Source organism: Apodemus sylvaticus, chromosome X, assembly GCF_947179515.1.
Source record: "Apodemus sylvaticus chromosome X, mApoSyl1.1, whole genome shotgun sequence".
Taxonomy (NCBI): domain Eukaryota; kingdom Metazoa; phylum Chordata; class Mammalia; order Rodentia; family Muridae; genus Apodemus; species Apodemus sylvaticus.
In genome coordinates, this window is record NC_067495.1 from 1891090 (window position 1) to 1910326 (window position 19237).

The 19237-nt window shown below is 43.2% G+C and overlaps 1 protein-coding gene across 2 annotated transcripts in view; it reads right to left on the reverse strand.

Moving 5' to 3' along the window:
- Nucleotides 1-18273, reverse strand: part of Chst7 (carbohydrate sulfotransferase 7) — a 39729-nt gene extending 21456 nt beyond the window's left edge. The window contains exons 1-2 of one of the 2 annotated variants that reach the window (XM_052171877.1): nt 16405-18273; nt 15572-15844 (exon numbers count right to left, since the gene is read on the reverse strand). In XM_052171877.1, coding sequence (XP_052027837.1) covers nt 16443-17906 — 1464 coding nt within the window. In that variant the 5' untranslated portion in view covers nt 17907-18273 and the 3' untranslated portion in view covers nt 15572-15844; nt 16405-16442. Of the gene's footprint in view, nt 1-15571; nt 15845-16404 lie in introns of those variants that run through there. The other variant, XM_052171876.1, reaches the window with a different exon arrangement.
- Between the last annotated feature and the right edge of the window lie 964 nt (nt 18274-19237).

The following is a 19237-nucleotide window of genomic DNA, read 5'->3' on the forward strand; positions in this document are numbered from 1 at the left end:
ATTACCTCTCCCCTGGAGCTTGGTCCTTTGCCCAATCTTCCGGTTCCAAAGCCTGGCTGAATTCCGCCCTGGCTATATTCTTTCACTCCTGCCCACCTGAGTCACGGAGAATGGAAAAGATCAGACAATTTTAGTTTCAAATCAACAGATAACACAACCAATGGGTATGGAATCTGTCCTCCTAAACTCATCAATTATTCTATATTGAAAATCGTCTGGCAGTTGAAGTCACCACTGTGTCTAACAGTTCCTGGTATACATACAGCTGCGTCTCCTTCTCCGCCTTGCAGTAAAAAAAGGGCTGTCCCTTCCTCCTGCATTCCTTCTTCCTCTCTCAGACCAGAAAGCCCACCTCCTCATCTTTACCCAGTGATTAGCTTCTTATTGTCTTTATCAGCCAATTAATTAATTAGGGAAAATTCCCCTACACTAAGACAATAAGCAAAAACTAATCTTTGATTTAAAACTTATGCATCTTATCTTTTAAATCTCAAAATGAACCATAGAATTAAAAGCAAAATAAAAATATACAATTTTTATAAAGAAAACATAGGACAAAATCTATAGAACCCCAGGATTAGGTCGAGTTCTTAGGCATGGTATCATATTGATTGACCACAAAAGGAAAAAAATTGATAAATTAGAGTTAGCAAAATTAATAATGTTTGGAAGATAGAATCTTTTCCCTTAAGAGATTCTTCAATCAATGTCTGTCTCATGGGGTTTTGGTAGCAGGGGTAGGAGTGTAGACCTATGTGCAGACAAATTCCAACAACAACACAACTGGCCTTTCTGAAAGTGCTTGGGACACACTGGTCTGTTTTCTTAAATTTTTTTATGTATGAGTGTTTTGCTTGCTTGTATGTCTGAGCACTGCTTGCATTTCTGGTGCCTGCAGAGGTTGTCAGATCTCCTGAAACTAGTATTAAAGATAGTTGTAGGCTGCCATATAAGTGCTGAGAATTAAACCCAGGTCCTCTGCAAGAGTGTCACATGTTCTTAAACACTGAGCGATCTCTCCAGCAAACCAGTTGTACTAGCCTTTAGTCATATTCGTGATGTCAGGCTCTTTCCTACTTGGAACCTTTATAGATCCTATATGGCCTGTTTGAAATGATCTATTTTTCCCCTCTCTGTCATGGCCTTTTTAAACTTCAACTTAAATTTCAGCTCCTTAGAGAGGTCTTCCCACACCCATTTAAATCTCATGGTTTTCATGTTTTTCTCTTAAGTCCTTGTTCACCATTGCAAACCCAATATATAGAAGTTCTTGGCATAGAGAGAGACCCTTTAAACTTTTATCAGCAGAATGGATAATACAAAAAAATATCATTGCCAGGTTCTCAGAAAGCCTATCTTGCAGAATCATAAGAAATCACATGACTTTTAAAAGACTGTGAGCCTGGCATGGTGGCTCACACCTATAATCCTGGCAGTCAAGAAGCCAAGGCAGGAGGTTTGCTGCTGTGATAAGGACAATGCAGGATACATAGGTGCAAGACAATAAAGTTACAATGTGAAACACTGTCTTAACAGAGTTTGAAAACATTAAATAAGACCAAGCCAGGTTGCAGATGTGTTGGAAGAGGTCTGAAGATAGGAGGAAGGAGTCATGCATTGGAGGGACACAAAAAGCATTCTGGGACTGGATGTGCTGTTCTTAGTTTGTGTGGGAGACCCTGAATTTAGTCTTCTGCCTTGCAATAAATAAATACCATTTACTTTTCAAAACATCTTAGAATAAAAAGACAAAATAGACAGTGGGAAAAAAAGACTTGTAACTAAATGTCTGATGAAAGACTTGTATCTAAAATATATAAATAGCCCTTGAAATAGTTTAAAAGTCTAATTAGAAATGGGCAAAACATCTGGACCAGCATTTCACCAAAAAGGAGTGGCATAGATAGCAAATGAGCACTTGAAAACATGTTCCACATCACCAGCCATCAGGAAAATGCAAATGGAAACTATAATGAGATGTCACTGTGGACTCTTTAAAACAGCTGCAGCATGGTCACAATACAAAGTACCCTTGAGGAAATGAAGGAACTTGAACCCATGTATTGCTGGAGGGAATGTAGATGTGTACAGCTATCCTAGAAAACAGTTTGGTGTATTTTCAGAAAATTGAAAGTACACTTGCCCATAATTCAACAATTGCTTTCCTGGTCATTTATTTTTAATAACTGAGCACCTCTATAAATCCTTGCACATACTTCAATAGTCAAAGCAATCTTAAGCGAAATAACAATTCTGGAAGTATGACCAGAATTAATTACACACACACACACACACACACACACACACACACACACCAATGAAACAAGCCCCCAAAACAAAAAACATATAGAATAATAGAATATAATATCAAATCCAGAAATAAGCCCATGCTGCTACAGTCACCTGAGTTTTTAAGGAGTAAAAACTCATTGTAGCAAAGAAAGCCTTTTAACCAAATGGTGGTGGGAAATTGAATATCTGCACCTAGAAGAATAAAATTTGATCCCTATCTCTTGCCCTGCACAAAAATAAATGCATTGAAGGCCTGATTTACAGACCTGAAATTCTGGAACTGATGGAAGAAAAAAGAGAGTAAACATGTTAAGATACAGTTATATGCAAGGACTTTCTGAAGAAGGATTCCAGCAGCTTAGGAAATATAGCCAAGAACTGACTATGGGGTTGCATGAAATTAAACCGCTTCTGCACAACAAAGAAAGAATTCGATCAAAAGAGAGTCTAGTGGGCATGTTCAACCTTTCTGCATTGCAACATCATATTCTCATCTACAAACATGTTCAGGAACTGCATAATATAGTTACAATAAGAACTGCAAAATATAATCTCAGAGTAGTTTAAGTACATTTATGATGTGTTGGGCTGTGTTCATAGCTATCTTCTGACACATTCACAGAATGTGAGAAAATCTTCTCCAGCTATACAGCTGGTCACAAAATAATATTTATAACACATTTAAACACCCAGAAAACTGCGAAAAAGAAACCAAGCAATCTAATGAATAAATAGGCCAGTGATGTGAAGAGACAGTCCTCAAAAGAACATGTACAACTGACAAATAAGTATATACTAAGGTTCTCAGTCTTAGCCATAAGAGAGCTGCAAACTAGAGATGTATTGAGATTTCATCACCACTCAGTCATTAAGGAAAATGGTAATAAACAGCGGCAAGGATGAAGAGGTTGAAGGATGCTGGTGGCAATATAAACTTGTGCAACCACTATGAAAATCAGTGAATGAAAAAGAAGGAAAGAAAGAAAGAAAATAAGCAAGGGAGGGAGGAAGGGAGGGAGGGAGAGAGGGAAGGAGAGAGAGAGGAGGGGGGGAAGGATATGATATGGTGCAGGGGAAGGTTTGTTGTGGACAAAAGGAAGAGAATATGCAGAGACAGGGACATCTAGGTGATCCAGAGAGAACATAACCAGACTGAGCTGGGCCATGTGAGGAAATGGAGAGTGGGAGGAGGCGAGGAACTGCTGACCAAGAGGAGTGGGCTGGGCCAAGAGATTGGCATAGCCAAAATGGCTGAGTTATATAGATGCAGGAGGAGCTAGGAAAAGGGAATCCCAGCCCAATACCTAGGCTGGAGAGTTCAGGGTTGGGATCTTGGTATGCCAGCCAGGAGGGCCCAGTAACAGCTACAGACTGAGGGATTTTGGGAGAACTTGGCTGCTAGCTTCAGCTTTAATATGTTAATGGGTGTTTCAGCCATTTGTTTGAGACCTAACAGTTAGTATGGAGATACCTCATAAAAACTAAAAGGAGGGACTACAGATGTATTAAACTCAGATGGTAGTGTGTTTGCCTACCATACAGGAAACCCTGGGGTCCAGCCACAGCAGCACAAAACCGGAAGTGCTGGTACATACCCACAATCCCAGGTCTCAGGGAATGGAGGCAGGAGGATCAGGAATTTAAGGCCATACTTGACTGGAAGTTTGAAGCCATCCTGGGCTACACACAAGCCTGGTCTCTTCCTTTGGTCCAGCTCTATTACTCCTGGAAACAGGAGGAAGGACTCTAAATGACCATACCACAGAGATGCTTGTACATCTATTTTACTGCAGCACTATTCGCAATAGCCAACATATGGAATCAATGGATAAGAAAAATGTGTTGTGCATATAAAATGGAGTTTGATCCAGCCATAAAGAATGAAATTATGCCATTTATTAGAAAATATATACAACTGAAGATAATCATATTAAGTGCAATAGGTCAGGTGAATACTATACTTGTATGATAATATCTATAAAACACATTACTATGTGCAATGAACATATTCCAATAAAAATTTAAAACTTGTACGTTAATATACATAAGAGCTTTATTTCTAAATGATCAAAATAATTTAAATGTCCTTCAATTGTTAAATGATGAAGTTCTATACTCATAACACAGAACACCATTCCACAATAAGGAACAAACTGTGTATTTGCAAAGAAATGTATTTAGTGAAAAAAACAATATCAAAAGGCTATATTAATAATATTCTATTTACATCATTCTTGAAAATAAAAACATTATAGAGATGGAGAATAAATTAGTGTTTTCCATGGAAAATGGTAGGATGGGGCAGGGTATATAACAACAACCAGTTGGTACCATAATCTCTTTGTGTTGATATAGTGATTCTATTATTGGTTACAGTGTTGTTTCCAGAAATTTGTACGTGATATTATCACAGCCATCTCTATTTATGCATACACATAAAATAAGTGCATGTGAAAACTTGAAAGTAGAATAGTAAGTCTGTAGATTATACCAACATCAATACCATTTCCTGGTATTGATATTAATCTATTTATAAGATATCCCCTTGGGGAAAATTAGCTGAAGGTTACACTGGACCTGAGTATGTTGTTCTTGCAATTTCCTGTGAATCTATAATTATTCAAACTGGAAAGTCAAGAAAAAATTCTTATCACTAATTTTTTTGTGTAGTACGTCTGGCGTGTCACTTGGGTTGCTTTGAAGACCCAGAAACAAGCCTGGCAGGCGTACAGGGGAGTTTTGTCAATGACTAACCAAGTGCTAAATGTTGCCAAGTCACATCTCATTTCCTAACAACCATTTATAGAGAATATTCTCAGCCAACCCCTGGACCATACATTCTTTGTATCCTTTTAGTAAAGGCTTTTATGTCTAAATATTTTATTACTTTTTGCCTAGTTATTTTTGAGACAGGTTCTCATATACACCAAGCTGGCCTCAATCTATGTAGACAGGGATAACCTGCAATTCTTGATTCTCCTTTCTCCCTAATGCTGGGATTATCGGCATGTACCACCACATACAACGTACTGGTTTTTAAAAGAATATTTTTAGTTAGTATATAAACTAAACCTTTAACAGTCTCATTCAACTTCAATGTTTCTTTGTGGCACTGCTATAGCTCGGTCCCAGGGCCTTACGCATTCTGAGCATGTATTCTGCCCCTGAGCTGCATAGCCAGATTCTCAAGTTCACACTTTTGATGAAATCACTAGTGAAACAAGGCAAGGGGAGGGGAGAGAAGGCATGATGGAAAAACTGGCAGCCGCCAGCCAGAGCATTATGCAGGGTGGCAGTCTCCCAAAGGTTCTTTCTTTCTGCATGCTTGGAATGGGCTCCTATCCTCCTGTGTGTACCTCAGGTTCTCAATGTCACTGAACCACGATAAGCATAAGAAGTAGATAGCTTCTACTGCTGACTTACACCTGCATGGATCTGACAGTTCCCCAGTAGATTCGAATCAGCTATCAGCTAATTTCTTACTAGAGGCTGTGTTCAAAACATAGAGATGCTCAGGAATTTTTGGTGTGATGTTCCCTCCCAAAACTGTTAAGCCAAACATACCGTAAATATAGATATTAAGAATTTAGTTAGCACCTGATTCCAATTCATTTCTTTTAATTTTATTTATGTGTATGGGTATTTTGGCTGCATATATGCTTTATATCACATGTGTAACATGTATTAAAATGTATTACAGATATTGTATATGCCAGAAAAAGTGTCAGATCCTCTGGAACTATAGTTATAGAAGGTCATGAGCTGCCATATAGGTTCTGGGAATGAAACCTGGATCCTATGAAAGAGAAGCCAGTGCTTTTAACCACCACGTCATCCCTCCGACCTCTAGACTTCAGTTGAAGGATATTATGGGGCTATATTCATATGAAATAATAAAATATTAAATTTAGTGTATATTTTTAAATGAAACAGCTCACTTATTAAGAAGCTACACTGACCCCAGTAGCTTACTTTGTCCTGTCTTCCAGGCAGCAAATGGAAAACAATGATCTAGAGTCTGGGGAGCATGGAAACGTACCCAGCCTGAAGCAAGTATAAATCCATCTGGTTGTGAACAGAAGTTGAAACTATTAGAAATCTAGCTTGTATAACAGAAAACAAACTATTAATCAAAGACAGAACACCTAAAGTTTAAAAAAAAGTTAAAAAGGTTTCTACACTTCTTTGTTTCCATCTTAAAAGGATTGGTCTTAATACATAGAATTGACATGTGAAGTTATTTCTTAACATTCAATGAATCACAAATCGGCTTTTACCTTTTAAAATGGATTTGCTTCTTTAAAGATTTAGTCATATTCCAATGAATGGGCCTACTAATAGTCTGAGTGCCAACAAAGAGAAACCTCCTTCTGGGTATGCTGCAGTTTGTGTTGCCTCAATTGAGGCTTTTGGCCCTGCTGAGACTCCCCTGGCTATAGTAGAATAACTCAGGAAGACAGCCTTAATGTTTTAATCATACCATTTCCAACCTTTGAAGCTAGGAGGGGGAGGGGTAAAATAAACTTCCTGCTGGTTTTAAAGTTTGAGAACAGAAGGCTCAACCAACCGACCAAAGTGTTGCTGCTCCATCATTCTCTGTGGCTTTCTGTCCCTTTCAGGTCAGGTAAAGGGCCACAGTCATGCCAAGCGGATCTGCACTCTCCCACAGACACCCCACTTAGAACTTTTGACCTGCCCTTTTTCCTTTCAAATTTTCTGGTCTTAGCCTGGAAACTGGGGATTATGTGCTGGAGACTGACACTTCTTTATCCTGTTCCTCCCCACCTACTCCTACCAGGTGGGGAACCCTTGGAGCCTGACCACCCCAAACTATTTAACAGATGCTCAAAGTGAGAGCTGGCCCTTAACACTTGGGCTGAGAGCTGAGATTTCCGGGTATTCAGCAGGTCCCATCCTCAGGGCTCCAGTACTGCTTCCCAGTTCATTGTTACAGCCTTCCTCCCAGAGCACCTCCAGAGCAAATGGGCTGCCCAGGGTGCTCCGCCATGAGCTCTGGGGAGTCTCCTTGCTCCCCAAGTGGGAACCACACTGTGAATGACTCTAACATCTGAGGCTTATCTGTCAGGCCAGGTTAAATGCTCTTAACCTTCCTGCTTGTGCTTCAAATCAGTAAAATACTGGGCCAAGGAAAAAGGAAATGACTGATAATGTTGACAATAGAACCATTAAGTTGTTTTGTTGTAAGGGATTTTCTTAGAGGCCATGGTAAGATAATACCAACGTTGTGATAGCAACAGCATCTCTTTATTGTTGCTCGGAAACAAAGTATAATTAGAAACGGTTAGTTTGCTGATAGATGCAGGCAGACACACACACACACACACACACACACACACACAGAGAGAGAGAGAGAGAGAGAGAGAGAGAGAGAGAGAGAGAGAGAGAGAAAGAGAGCTCCCAGAAACAGACATCAAACAACTTAAATCTCAAACAATTTCTAGACTTTCAATCTGAGAGATTAAGTGGCAGTGACAAGGGACTGCTAGTCAATATTTGCACAAGTTCACCCCAGTCTCAGCCTTATTTAATTTGAAACAACTTACAGGTTAAAAAAAATGCGTTGAGTCAAAACCAAACCAAACCAAACCAAACCAAACCAAACCAAACCACACCAAACCAAACCAAACCAAACCAAATCAAACCAGAAAACTCTTGCCCTGGAAGTTTATGTGGAGGTTAGGGCGAAAGCTAGGCACCCAGGTTGTTGGTACTCTGTCTGGATTCCAGCCCCACAGCTACCTGGCAACAGCTAGGTAGGTCTGGCCCACTATAAAAGAGGCTGCTTACCCTTCCTCTCTCTCTTATCCTCAGATCCTCTTGGTCTTTTGTTTTCTTTTGCCCTCTTGGGCTCTTCCCTTCCCACTTCCCTCCCCCATTTCTCCACGTTGGTTGTCATGGCCGGCCTCTACTTCTCTGCTTTCTCCTCTCTGCCTTTCTCTGCCTCTACTACCCTCTTAACTCCCCTCCCATGCCTAAATAAATTCTATTCTATACTATACTGTTTGTTGTGTGTCTGTCTGGTCCCTCAAGGGAAAGGGATGCCTCGGCATGGACCTGCTAAAGCACCCCCTTCCCCCACACCCCCATAGAACATATCTTAATAGTCCCTTTCTCTTTTTATGATCACAACACAGGTAGACCCAGAGAGAATGACTGAGAAGACCTTGGTTTTGTTATCCCCACCATCATGGTGGGAATTCAAACTAAATTTCAGTCCACTTGATCACTTTAGTCCTGGGATTGGCCAAGTCCAAGGTCAAGATTAAACGGTTGCTATATGTCCTTCACTAAAGTGAAATGAAATCTTTTTATAACTGCTACAACTAAAAAGTCCTCAAATTTCTGACCTTGCTTGAGAACAAATTAATGCACACCAAAATGGTGTTAATAAAACTGATATTGTTGCATACAATTATGGTTTTAAAGAGTTTTAAAGAAAATGTATGTGTACATGCCTGTATGATTTTATTAGTAGCACATAAATGCCCAAGAAGGCTATCAAATTCCCTGGAACTGGAGTTACAATGGATTAAGTGTTTGAAACTGAATCTGGGTCCTCTTCAATAGCTAGTGTTCTTAACTGTGGAGCCATCTCTTCAGTCCCAAATCCTTATGATTTTATGAATTTTTATTAGCTGGGACTGAACCAAGACCCTCACATATGTTAAGCAAATGCTCTGCCACTCAGCCAAATCCACAGCCACTGTGCCTCAGTTTTAAAAATAAAACTGAAAAGAAAAAAAAACAATAAAAGTGTAAAACAGCTGAGTTTGCCAGTTAGACATTTTTCCTTTTGTTGAACAGTTCTGAGATATCCTTCCCATTGGCATATGTGGTTGCTGTTTTGAGTAAAGTTGCTCTTAACTGAAGTAAAGGCCAGTGTTTTATAATATCTATTCAGATGGGCCCCCTGCAGATGTTGACTAGTCACCACTTGAGGATGAAAAGGTTTAAGAGGGCAAGGGTCTGGGAAGCGACCAGACTTTAGACCTACTCAGGTAGCCATTTGGTTCCCACATGGGTGTGAACTAAAGTTCTTAGGGGAAAAAAGCAGCACCTGTGTCCTAAAGGCTCTTTAGGGCTGAGTTAATTGATCAGAAGAACTTCAGTAATTATGGAGAGACAGAATGCTACACAGCAGGAGGCAAATTACCTAGAGTTACCTTAAATAGCTATTCACTGAGTACCTCCCTGTTTGCTGTTTGAACTAACATTCATACTGAGGCTATTAGGTAATAGTGTTTTGGAGTATACAAACAGACCATTAGCCTCCACCAGCTCAACTGCTAAGAATGTTATCAGAGATCATTTGAGGCCTATAACAGATTTTCCTTCTTTGCTATAACCTACTTCCTCAATATTCCCACCAATGTGTCTTGAAATTGATTTGATTTGTATGTTCTGTTGTTCTGACACTGTAACAACTTCATAAAACTATCACTGGGATAGGATACTTGAGATAAGCATGAATCTATGTTTGGTGTCAGGATCACATATGGTTTGCTCCAACATAAACTACCATTTGTTCCCTTTGAGGTGAGTGCTAATTGCAACGGAGTGGGAACCAACTGTAATGGATATTTAAATTTATGTATAATTTTTGGCCTGCAATATAATTTCCATCATGCCTATGGTTATCCATAGTGATGATTAAATGAACAAATAGCATTAGTGGTCAAAACTCAATAAACATGTTTGGATTTCTTAGCCAAACACACTTCCATTCGTTTTTCTGTATCCAAGACCTGCCATTTTTGGAAAACACCATTAAATCCTAATGTCTTGGTTGGCTTTTCTGTTAACTTGACACAAGCTATAGTTATCTGAGAAGAGCCTCAATTTGCAAACTGCCTTCCTCGGATTGCCTTTCCAGAACCTGGGCACTCTAGCTGTCTTTACAGAAAAGGCTTCAAATCTATAAGCAAACATATGTCTATCTCCACGCTTACTTTAGGGTGTGATTCTACAAGGCAGTCTTTACTGTCCTGTTCAGTTCATGAGAGGAGATATGTTGACTCAGACTACAGTCAGTGCTTAAGTCAAATGTGATGGTTCTCTTTCATAGCCTCTTACCCTCTGTTCTTAAAAACATTTACCACTGGACGATATTCTAATTTACTCTTAGCTTCTAGCAGAATGGCCTTTAATATGAACAAGACCAGCTGCAGAAATATCAGGCTGGCCGTTGGCTTGATGCCTGGCCATGGATGGGGAAGGGAGCAGAACTGAGGGACTCTAATTCTCCTGGAGCCATCACTGAGCTCTGCAACTTTTCTCCAATTGAAACGGCTTCCTGTTCGGCTTCCAAACAATTCACCACTTCCCAGTGTTCTTGAATTTGGGCCAGAACAGTTTCTTAGTCTCTACTGTTCTTATGCTATACTGCACTCACCCTGAGAGACTCTGCTTTCAGCAGCCTCAGTTCCTTCAGCTCCATTTGGAAGATTGAGGATGGGGAGCCAGAAGACCTGACAGAAAGAAAGTGAGCTTTGCTTGGGAGCCACCCTCTTGGACCAGAATGCTAGATGCAACATAACAAGGCCAGTGAGTGTCTTTCCTTTCATTCCTTCTGGGATTTTCATGCTGGGAGCAGGCTAAGAAGAGGCATATTTAAAGAATTCTAAACCAGCTCCTCGTAAATGAATTTTTTTCTCCTAAAGGCACCACTTCTAGTTATTTATATTGCATTTGTATTCATGAGAAAAAGAAAAAAAACTCTGCCCAAACTAAAATCAAACTTTTAGAGAATGCTCTGAACCGTGCCTTAAAAACTTCAAGAAGCTGGGAATGTGGCACAGTGGAAAAGGCTTGCCTAGCTTGGGCAAGGCCTTGGGTTCCATCCCCAGCACAATCGGTGGAATGAAAATCTCCAAAGGATTCCAAAGTGAAGTAATACTCAGCAAGTGCCTCTTCTGTGCACTGTGTTCCTTGCTGAACATGTTCTCTCTTTCCTCTTCTTTGCTCACTATTTTGGTTGATAAAACAAGCTCACACATCTATAGGTGTAAAATAACATGTCCTTAGTTTTTAAACAAATGTATGTCAAATGTATAGAAAGCATGGAAACATGAGGTAAGAAAAAGGGTTTGACAGCACAAAAGGGTATGAACACCCACCAGTCTCCATTCCTACAACGGAGCACCATGCCAAAGCACCACAGTAGTTTTTGTGCTATATGTATGTAGACTTGTTTCATGCAAATGCCAACAAATACATTGGTTTCTTACTCTTAAATAAAACTAAACTATATTTATTGTCCTGTATCTTTTCACATTTAGTGCTTTGGTGATCTTTCCATGTTATCTCCTTTTCTGTGGTTATATTACATTTCATTGTCAGAATGTATCATGACATATTTACCTAGTTCCTGATGCCATAGTATAGGTAGGACATTTAAGTTGTTTTAGAGTTTTTTCTTTGTTTTTCATTGCTTGATGACAGAGCCACATCCTTACAAATAACCTTTTAAAATTAATCAAATGTTAACCAAGATACCCAGACCCCAAAGCCTGGGTTCCTATGCCCCACTGTAACAACTGACTTCATAGAAATCAAGGAATGGCTGCTAGTACTTTTGGCTTACACATTGCTTTACAGAACCATTTCCCCCCATGTCTCCACTTCTTACTCACCAGACATGAAGAGGATGACCATTTCCTAACAAACAACAAACCCACCATTAATTGATGCGTCCTGCTAAAGAAGGCAGCCAAGAAAGAACTCAGAATGCCTAAATCAAAAGTAAGCACAAATCTTACTCACAGTAATAATGATTTTAGACATGGGTACATTTTAGAAAATTGTCCATGAACTACTGAAACCCTGATGCTCATTTCTACCTATTTGCGTGCACACACAATCACTATCTATGTGTTTGCACATGCCGACAAACATACACACCACCATCACTACCTCAACGTATCGTATTAATTTCCTGGCCTCGGATTCAAACACAATACTCAGCTCAATTTGCTATTGAGAGTCAGAACAAACAAATGTTCTATATAGAAGCAGTGTTCTTAAAATGGGTGTTATGCAGAAGACTGCATTTAAGCCAAAGGTGAATATTTTAGTGATAAATATATATAATATCACACAAAACTTTAGGATTCAGTTCATTGATTTAAATCAAATAAGTTCCAAAACAGCGGTGACTTGTCATTTCTTTGGTTTAGAATGATTCCTGGGAAAGTTTCCTTATTGTTAGGACTTAAGCTACAGGACACCTGCCTCTTTCTCTAGTTTCTTCCAACTGCAGCACAGAGCCTATCAAGAGCAAAGAGTAAAGTGACTTAATTATCTTAGGGCATTGTGGGAACAGTTCAATGGTAGAATACATGGTCAGCATGTTTGAAGCTAGGTGACTAGCACACATGCGCATGCACCTCCTCTCCACAACAGTTTAGACGAAGTCTTGTATGCTGGCTAGTTTATGCCAACTTGACACAAGCAGGAGTTATCTGAAAGGAAGTTAACCTTAATTGAGAAAATTCCCCCATTAGATCTGGCTGCTAAGGTATTTTCTTTATTTATTTTATGTAAGTACCCTGTAGCTGTCTTCAGACACACCAGAAGAGGGCATCAGATCTTGTTACGGATGGTTGTGAGCCACCATGTGGTTGCTGGGATTTGAACTCAGGACCTTCAGAAGAGCAGTCAGTCCTCTTAACCACTGAGCCATCTCTCCAGCCCAGCATTTTCTTAAATTGAGATTGATGTGGGAGAGCCCAGCCCACTGTGGGTGGTGCCATCCATGGGTTTGTGGTCCTGGGTCCTATAAGGAAGCAAGGTGAGCAAGCCATGCAGAACAAACCAATAAGCAGCACCCCTCTACAGAGTCTACATCAGCTCCTACCTCCAGATCTCTGCCCTGTTTGAGTTGCTTGTATGGTTTCTCAGTGATGAATAGTGATGTGGAAGTGTAAGTGAAATAAGCCCTTTCCTTCCCGACTTACTTTTAGTTCTGGTGTTTCATCCCAGCAATAGAATACCCTTCTTGCATCCTCCCAAGGGTAGAAGGCAAAGGGAGACAAGCTGAGAATGACAGGGCAGCATATCAGTCTGTTGAGAACAGGAGTAGGTATTGTTTGTGCAGTGACAGGCTCTTAGATGTGGAGCTACAGACAACAAAGCATGTGAAGGCATATGCAGGTGATAAATAGCCATGTGCATAATTTCCTCTTCTATAATAACACCTTTTATCTGCAAAGAACTTCATAACTTTAAGTTTTTTTCACATAAAACATAAGGCAGAGCTTGCTGCTTATCTGCAGCCCTTGACTCCCCATTCTGACCTTGTTCCCTTTCGAGTGGCCTGGTGCAAGTCGTCCAAGCCAAGCAGTTTGCAGTTTGGGCTGTACAGTAGTTACTTTGGGAGTTTTGAAAACCCCGACGCTTGGGTCTGGAAACCTCACGGTACCCTGAATGAATCAGATCTCCTGGGCTTGGGGAGAAGTTCAATAGTAGAGCACCTGCTTATAGACTGTGTTGGAACATGGTTCCTTGTCTGACACCAATCAACTCCCAAAACATCTCTGGAACAGGGGAGAACTTAGGCATGGGCATTTTTCTAAAGGCTCCTCAGCAGGATATATAGTAGTGGTTCCCATATGGTTTTCTTTTCTTACCTACTGCCATCAATAGTCCAGATATATTAATAGAAAACTTCAGAAATCATTTATAAGCTTTACACTGTTGCTCTGGGTAGCAGGATGAACTGACATGCAGTTCTGCTGTTTTCTGCCTGAAATGGAAGCCATCCTTTATCCAGCATATTTTTCACATTGATCCACAATGTATACACTACCTGCCTCATGGCAGCCCAGTAACAATACACTGATAGAATTTTTATTATAATGCATTATTATTTCATATTATATTATTCTATTATTGCTGTTAATCTTTCAATATGCTTAATTTGTAAATTAAATTTTCTCATAGATATTTATAAATAGAGAATATCATGGTCCATATAAGGTATGTTATTATCTGAAAGTCTTAGAAATATACCCAGTAAAGATTAGGGGAAGTCAACTGTAACTTTCACCCAGAACTGAGAACTGCTAGTATGAGCCACTCAAAATGCATCCATTCCATTATGCAATTACTGGTATAGGGCAAGCCATGTGAGCTAGTTCTAGCCAATGAGAAGGAAGTCAGCTAATAGGTGGTGGGTTCTGAGAAACAGTTTAATAACAAGATAATGCTCCTAGGAGCCAAGAATACAAATATTTTAATATATCCACATATTGATCTTAAGCGTCCAATGCAGAAGGAAGAGTTCAGTCACTACAGTTTACAAGAGACTAAAACTTGGAATCAGATGTGCCTGCAGCCCTTCAAAGAAGCTGCATCAGCTTTTCAAACAGCAGCACCACCATCTTTGCCCACAGACACTGTCACCCACACCCATTTGCACTTCCTAGGGTACAAAATCCTCCTCACTCCTCTCCACCGCCCTGCCTCAGGCATCATTTAGTGTGTCAGAACAAATTGGGAGAAGGATGTAGAACAAAAATTTCTACATGTAGGAGATTCTCATGTCTTAAGACCATAAAACGCTGCAGCTTTTGACCAGGGGAGGAGTTTCTTGACGTCTGTGATGTGAGTTAGGAACCATTGTGTTCCCTATATAAATATGAGTTAGCAGATGATAGGATGTTTTTGTTCAGATGAGGAGTCACCCTGTGTCTTACCTTCCTTCTCTATGAAAATCAGGAAAGAGCACAGACTTCCTAGCAATTACAAAAACTGATTTGATTACTGGGAGAAGCAAATTCAATTAGCCAGCTTCCCCAAACCACTCTAAAACCCTAGGTCTATTACCAAAAAAGAAGAAGAAATCCATCTTCATTAACATCTTCAACCTTTGTCCCTCCAGTCCATCCCGGGAGAATACTGAATTACACTATAAAATAATGAATGGAAACTTAAGTCACTTCCGGCCTTCCTGCATTGCTTTTCTCCTCCTCTGGTCTGCACTGTACAGAAGGCAGCAGGCACTCTTCCAACTCAGTGTTTGGGAAAATGCATTCCCATGCCACTGACTAGATTCCTATGGTGAGCATCATGCAGACAGCCTTCCCTTGGCCCATCTGTTAACTCAATACTGGACACACACATAGAGAGAGAGACTTTTTTGAGGCCATTTTAGCAACCACTTTATAGAGAACGGCAAAAAAAGAGGGGCTTACTTGACAAATTGTTAACTGCCAGTCTAAAGCCCCATCTATCAAAAAAAAAAAAAAATGCCAGAATGGAGTTGGGGAAAACTCAGCCCAGCCTTCTTAGAGCACAAGAGGAAACTGACCAAGCAGCTTTTGTGACCTGTGGTCAGATATCCTGCAAACATCAGTCAGCCTCTGACAGAGGGGAAGAGAAGAGGGAAAAGGGCACACGGAAGCCAGGGGAGGGGAAATGGCAGTTCTACTTGTTTGTCATAGGGCTGGAGACACACAAATGTGCAGAAACTGTTGCAAGAGCTGCCTCACTGTGCCTGTGTGCTTTAGTACCCAGAAGGAGCGCCCTGGAGCTGTAGAAGAAGAGAGACAAAGAAATATCAGACAGAAAAAATAATGATAAATAGGAGCGAGCAAAATTCATACTTTTCCACAACACCCTGTTTTTGCTTTTCTTTTGACAGCAGACACCATGGCAAAAAGTTGTTCCACAAACAGGCGTACGCCTGTAAGGACTTCCAAAACCCTATAGTCCACTCCATGTTAGTTATCAGTCTCAAGTTGCATTTGGGGTGCTTTAAACTTTCTCTACTGGCTTTGGACTTCTGATGCCTTATAAAGGGGGCTTGGGAGAGCAGAGACCTGGAGGCTGCTTCTGCCACCACTACCTTTATACAACTCCTCTCACTTCTAGAACCTCCTCTGAGAAGGGAGGGAGGGAGGTAAGGAAAGAAGTGAACTCACTGAAGCACCTCAGATCTTCCAAACAGGACATGATCTTGGATGTGATCTGATGGCTTGCGATTCAGGACAACACTGGCCCCTCTAACCACCTTCCAACTACCTTCCCCCAACCCTGCTGGTTGTTACAAGGATTTCCTCCAACCCCATGCCCAATCTAGAGCCACCTTACCTGAATATGCCCCAGGGCAAGGTTCAGGAATCAGGGTGTTACACAGCCCAGTTGGCCTTGGTCTCCAGTGGTGTCTCCTCTTCCCTTGCGGTCTTCACATCGTGCTCGTCCCCACTGCGAGGGTAGGCGAGCAGTCGCATGGCCGGGGAGCAGGCGGCCTCCACCTGGCGCACCTGCTCTTGGCTCAGACGCTCGCGCCAGGCGTGGACAGCCTCTCGGGCGTCCCGCGCAGACAAGTGGAAGGGACGATCGGCGCCATAGGCTGAGCCCCGCGTCATATTGAATGCAAAGGCATCAAGTGCGGTGAGTGTCCGCAGCCCAGAGAAGTGCAGCAGGCGGCGCAACTGGTCTTGGGGATGCCACACCAGGTCCTCGTAACGCAGCCGCAGGTAGCGACGCCTCAGCCAGGCGGGCGCGCCGCGGGTGAATAGCAGGTCTCGCAGCCACGCCTCGCAGATCACCTCAAGAGCACTGGTTAAGAAGAAATCAGTGCGCGGCGCCGAGGGCAGTGCCCGGGTCTGGCCTCCGGGACGGGCGCCCACGCCGTGCGCCAGCAGCACCCGGTGGAAGCGCTCGCCCCGCTGGCGCGTGCGCAGCACCTGGATGCTTTCACGCAAAAGTCCGTGCCTCGACTTGAGGCGGGAGTTGTGCACCGCCCGCGGGTCTCGGAAGAGCTGCACCACCTTCAGGTTGAGGCCTGGGTCGCGTAGCAGGGGGACCAGCACTCCCAGATCCAGCAGTCGCACGTCCTTGATGACTACCACCGGGTACTTGCGGCACTCGGCCTCCAGGGCGCGGAGAGACACGGGCGGGCAGGTACTTTCACAGGCTTTGTCCTCGACGAGGCCCACGTCCGCGCGCGCCCGGGGCGCGGCGGGGCACAGAGGTGGCGAGCAGATGACCTTGTTGGTCCGCCAGCGGAAAAGCATGGCCGTGGTGAGGTTGGCCGAGTCCGGTGCTCGCTCCTCGGGGTTCCCGGACTGCGCATACAGGCGCAGCACGGAGAAATCACAGCGGAAGAGGGAGCGCAGCATGTCTCTCAGCGCGCCCTGCAGGCTCTCCGCGTCGCCCGGATACAGCGCCTGCCACAGATGCCACATGGGCTCGTACAAGTAGAAAACGTCCGGGTGCTGGTTGAAGAGTTCGCCCAAGAAGGACGAGCCGGTGCGCCAGGTGGCATGCACATAGATGTGTTGCTTCTCTTGGGTCACCTCCTCACCGACGAAGGCGGCGCTGAGGTTGCCCGGGGACCCGGGGGATCGATCCGGGTTCCCTTCGGCCTGGGACCGCACTTCAGTGTCCTGCTCACGTTCCCTGGCTGCCGCCGCCTCCAGGCTCCACACACCCAAGCTGCGCTGCAAGCCGGGGCAGTGCCTGCCACCCTTGTCCTGCTCGCTGCGGCTGTCTAGTAGAGAGGGGACGAGGAGTAGCAGAAGCGTGTACAGCGCCAGGAGCAGCGTGAACTTGCAGTACTCTCGGCGCCGCCGCCGCCGGCTCTTCATAGTTCACCGAATCCCCCCTCCTCCCAGAGCGGAGTAGGCGCCTGCTGCTTCTGTCCCGAAAAACCCACCTAGAGTCCACGGCTCCGGCCTCTCCGGGTCTCCCTCAACGCTGGGTGGAGTGGCCGGGCAGCTTATCCACCACAGGAAACTTGGGAGGCAGTGGTGGCCGCTCACTCACCCTCCTTCTTGGCTCAGCCTCTAGAGAGTGTTCATTGGCCGGTTCAGGCAGGCCCTGCCCAAGGTACCCGAAGCTTCTCCCCGCCCACAGACGCTCCTCCAGTCGCTCTCTGCTCCGCTAGAGCTGGCCTGGGCTGCCACAGGGCAGGGAAACCTCTGGGGTGCACTGAGCGCATTCCACCTTTCCCTAACTCCTTCAAAAACGAAGTTAAGTTTGTTAACCAACCAACTTCAGGCAAGGGAGGGTCACGTGTACAGAAGGCATCCAGTGACTGGACATGATTCTCCACCCGGAGAATGACCCCCTTTTTTTTTCTGTTTTGGTCCTCTGCCTCGCCATCCTGGTCCCAAGCAAATAATTGATTGCCAGGATTTACACCCAGTGCCCCCATTAGCGCTGCAGGGGGAGTTGCTGCGCTCTATCCAGAACACATAGAGCCGTGGACCTGGTCCTGACAGATGAAAAGGTAATGGGAAATCCAAGAGGCAGACAAAGCTTAAAATTACTCAAAGTCGAAAGGGAGCAGAAAATGTTCTGTTTTCCTCTGTTTCAAGTGGGTGGAGAACTGTGAAAAGAGAACGGGCTATCAGCCACCCTGAGGAAGGTGTGGAAAACTTAACAAAAGATGGAAAGCAAATCTCCACCTAGATCAGACTGAGAAAGTGCAAGCATCTGTAAAGATCTTTGATCTTCTCTCCACCAACGCTTCCACATTTGTCAACCACTGTTTCTTGTCCACACTTCTCTTACTTTACACACACACACACACACACACACACACACACACACACTTTATTTCTGAACCACCTTGCCCACTCCTATGGGCAATTCTTTTCTCTCTCTCTTAAATTCTATTCGTGTGTGCGTGCGTGTGCGTGTGCGTGTGCATGCATGGGTGTGCACATGTACAGAAGTCAGAGGACAATGTGAGGGAGTTGGTTCTCTTCTCTTACCTTGTGTGTTCTGGGGACTGGCGGTTGAACTCAGGTTGTTAGGATCAGCCCTGGGCAGGTGCCCTCAGTGAGCCATCGAACAGGTCCTGTGCCATTATTTTAATAACACTCATGCCAAGAAACTAAACTTCCTTGCCCTCTGTCATTTCATTACTCCCCCAGAAAAGCCGCTGTCCCCCAAGCCCACAGATATGATTGCA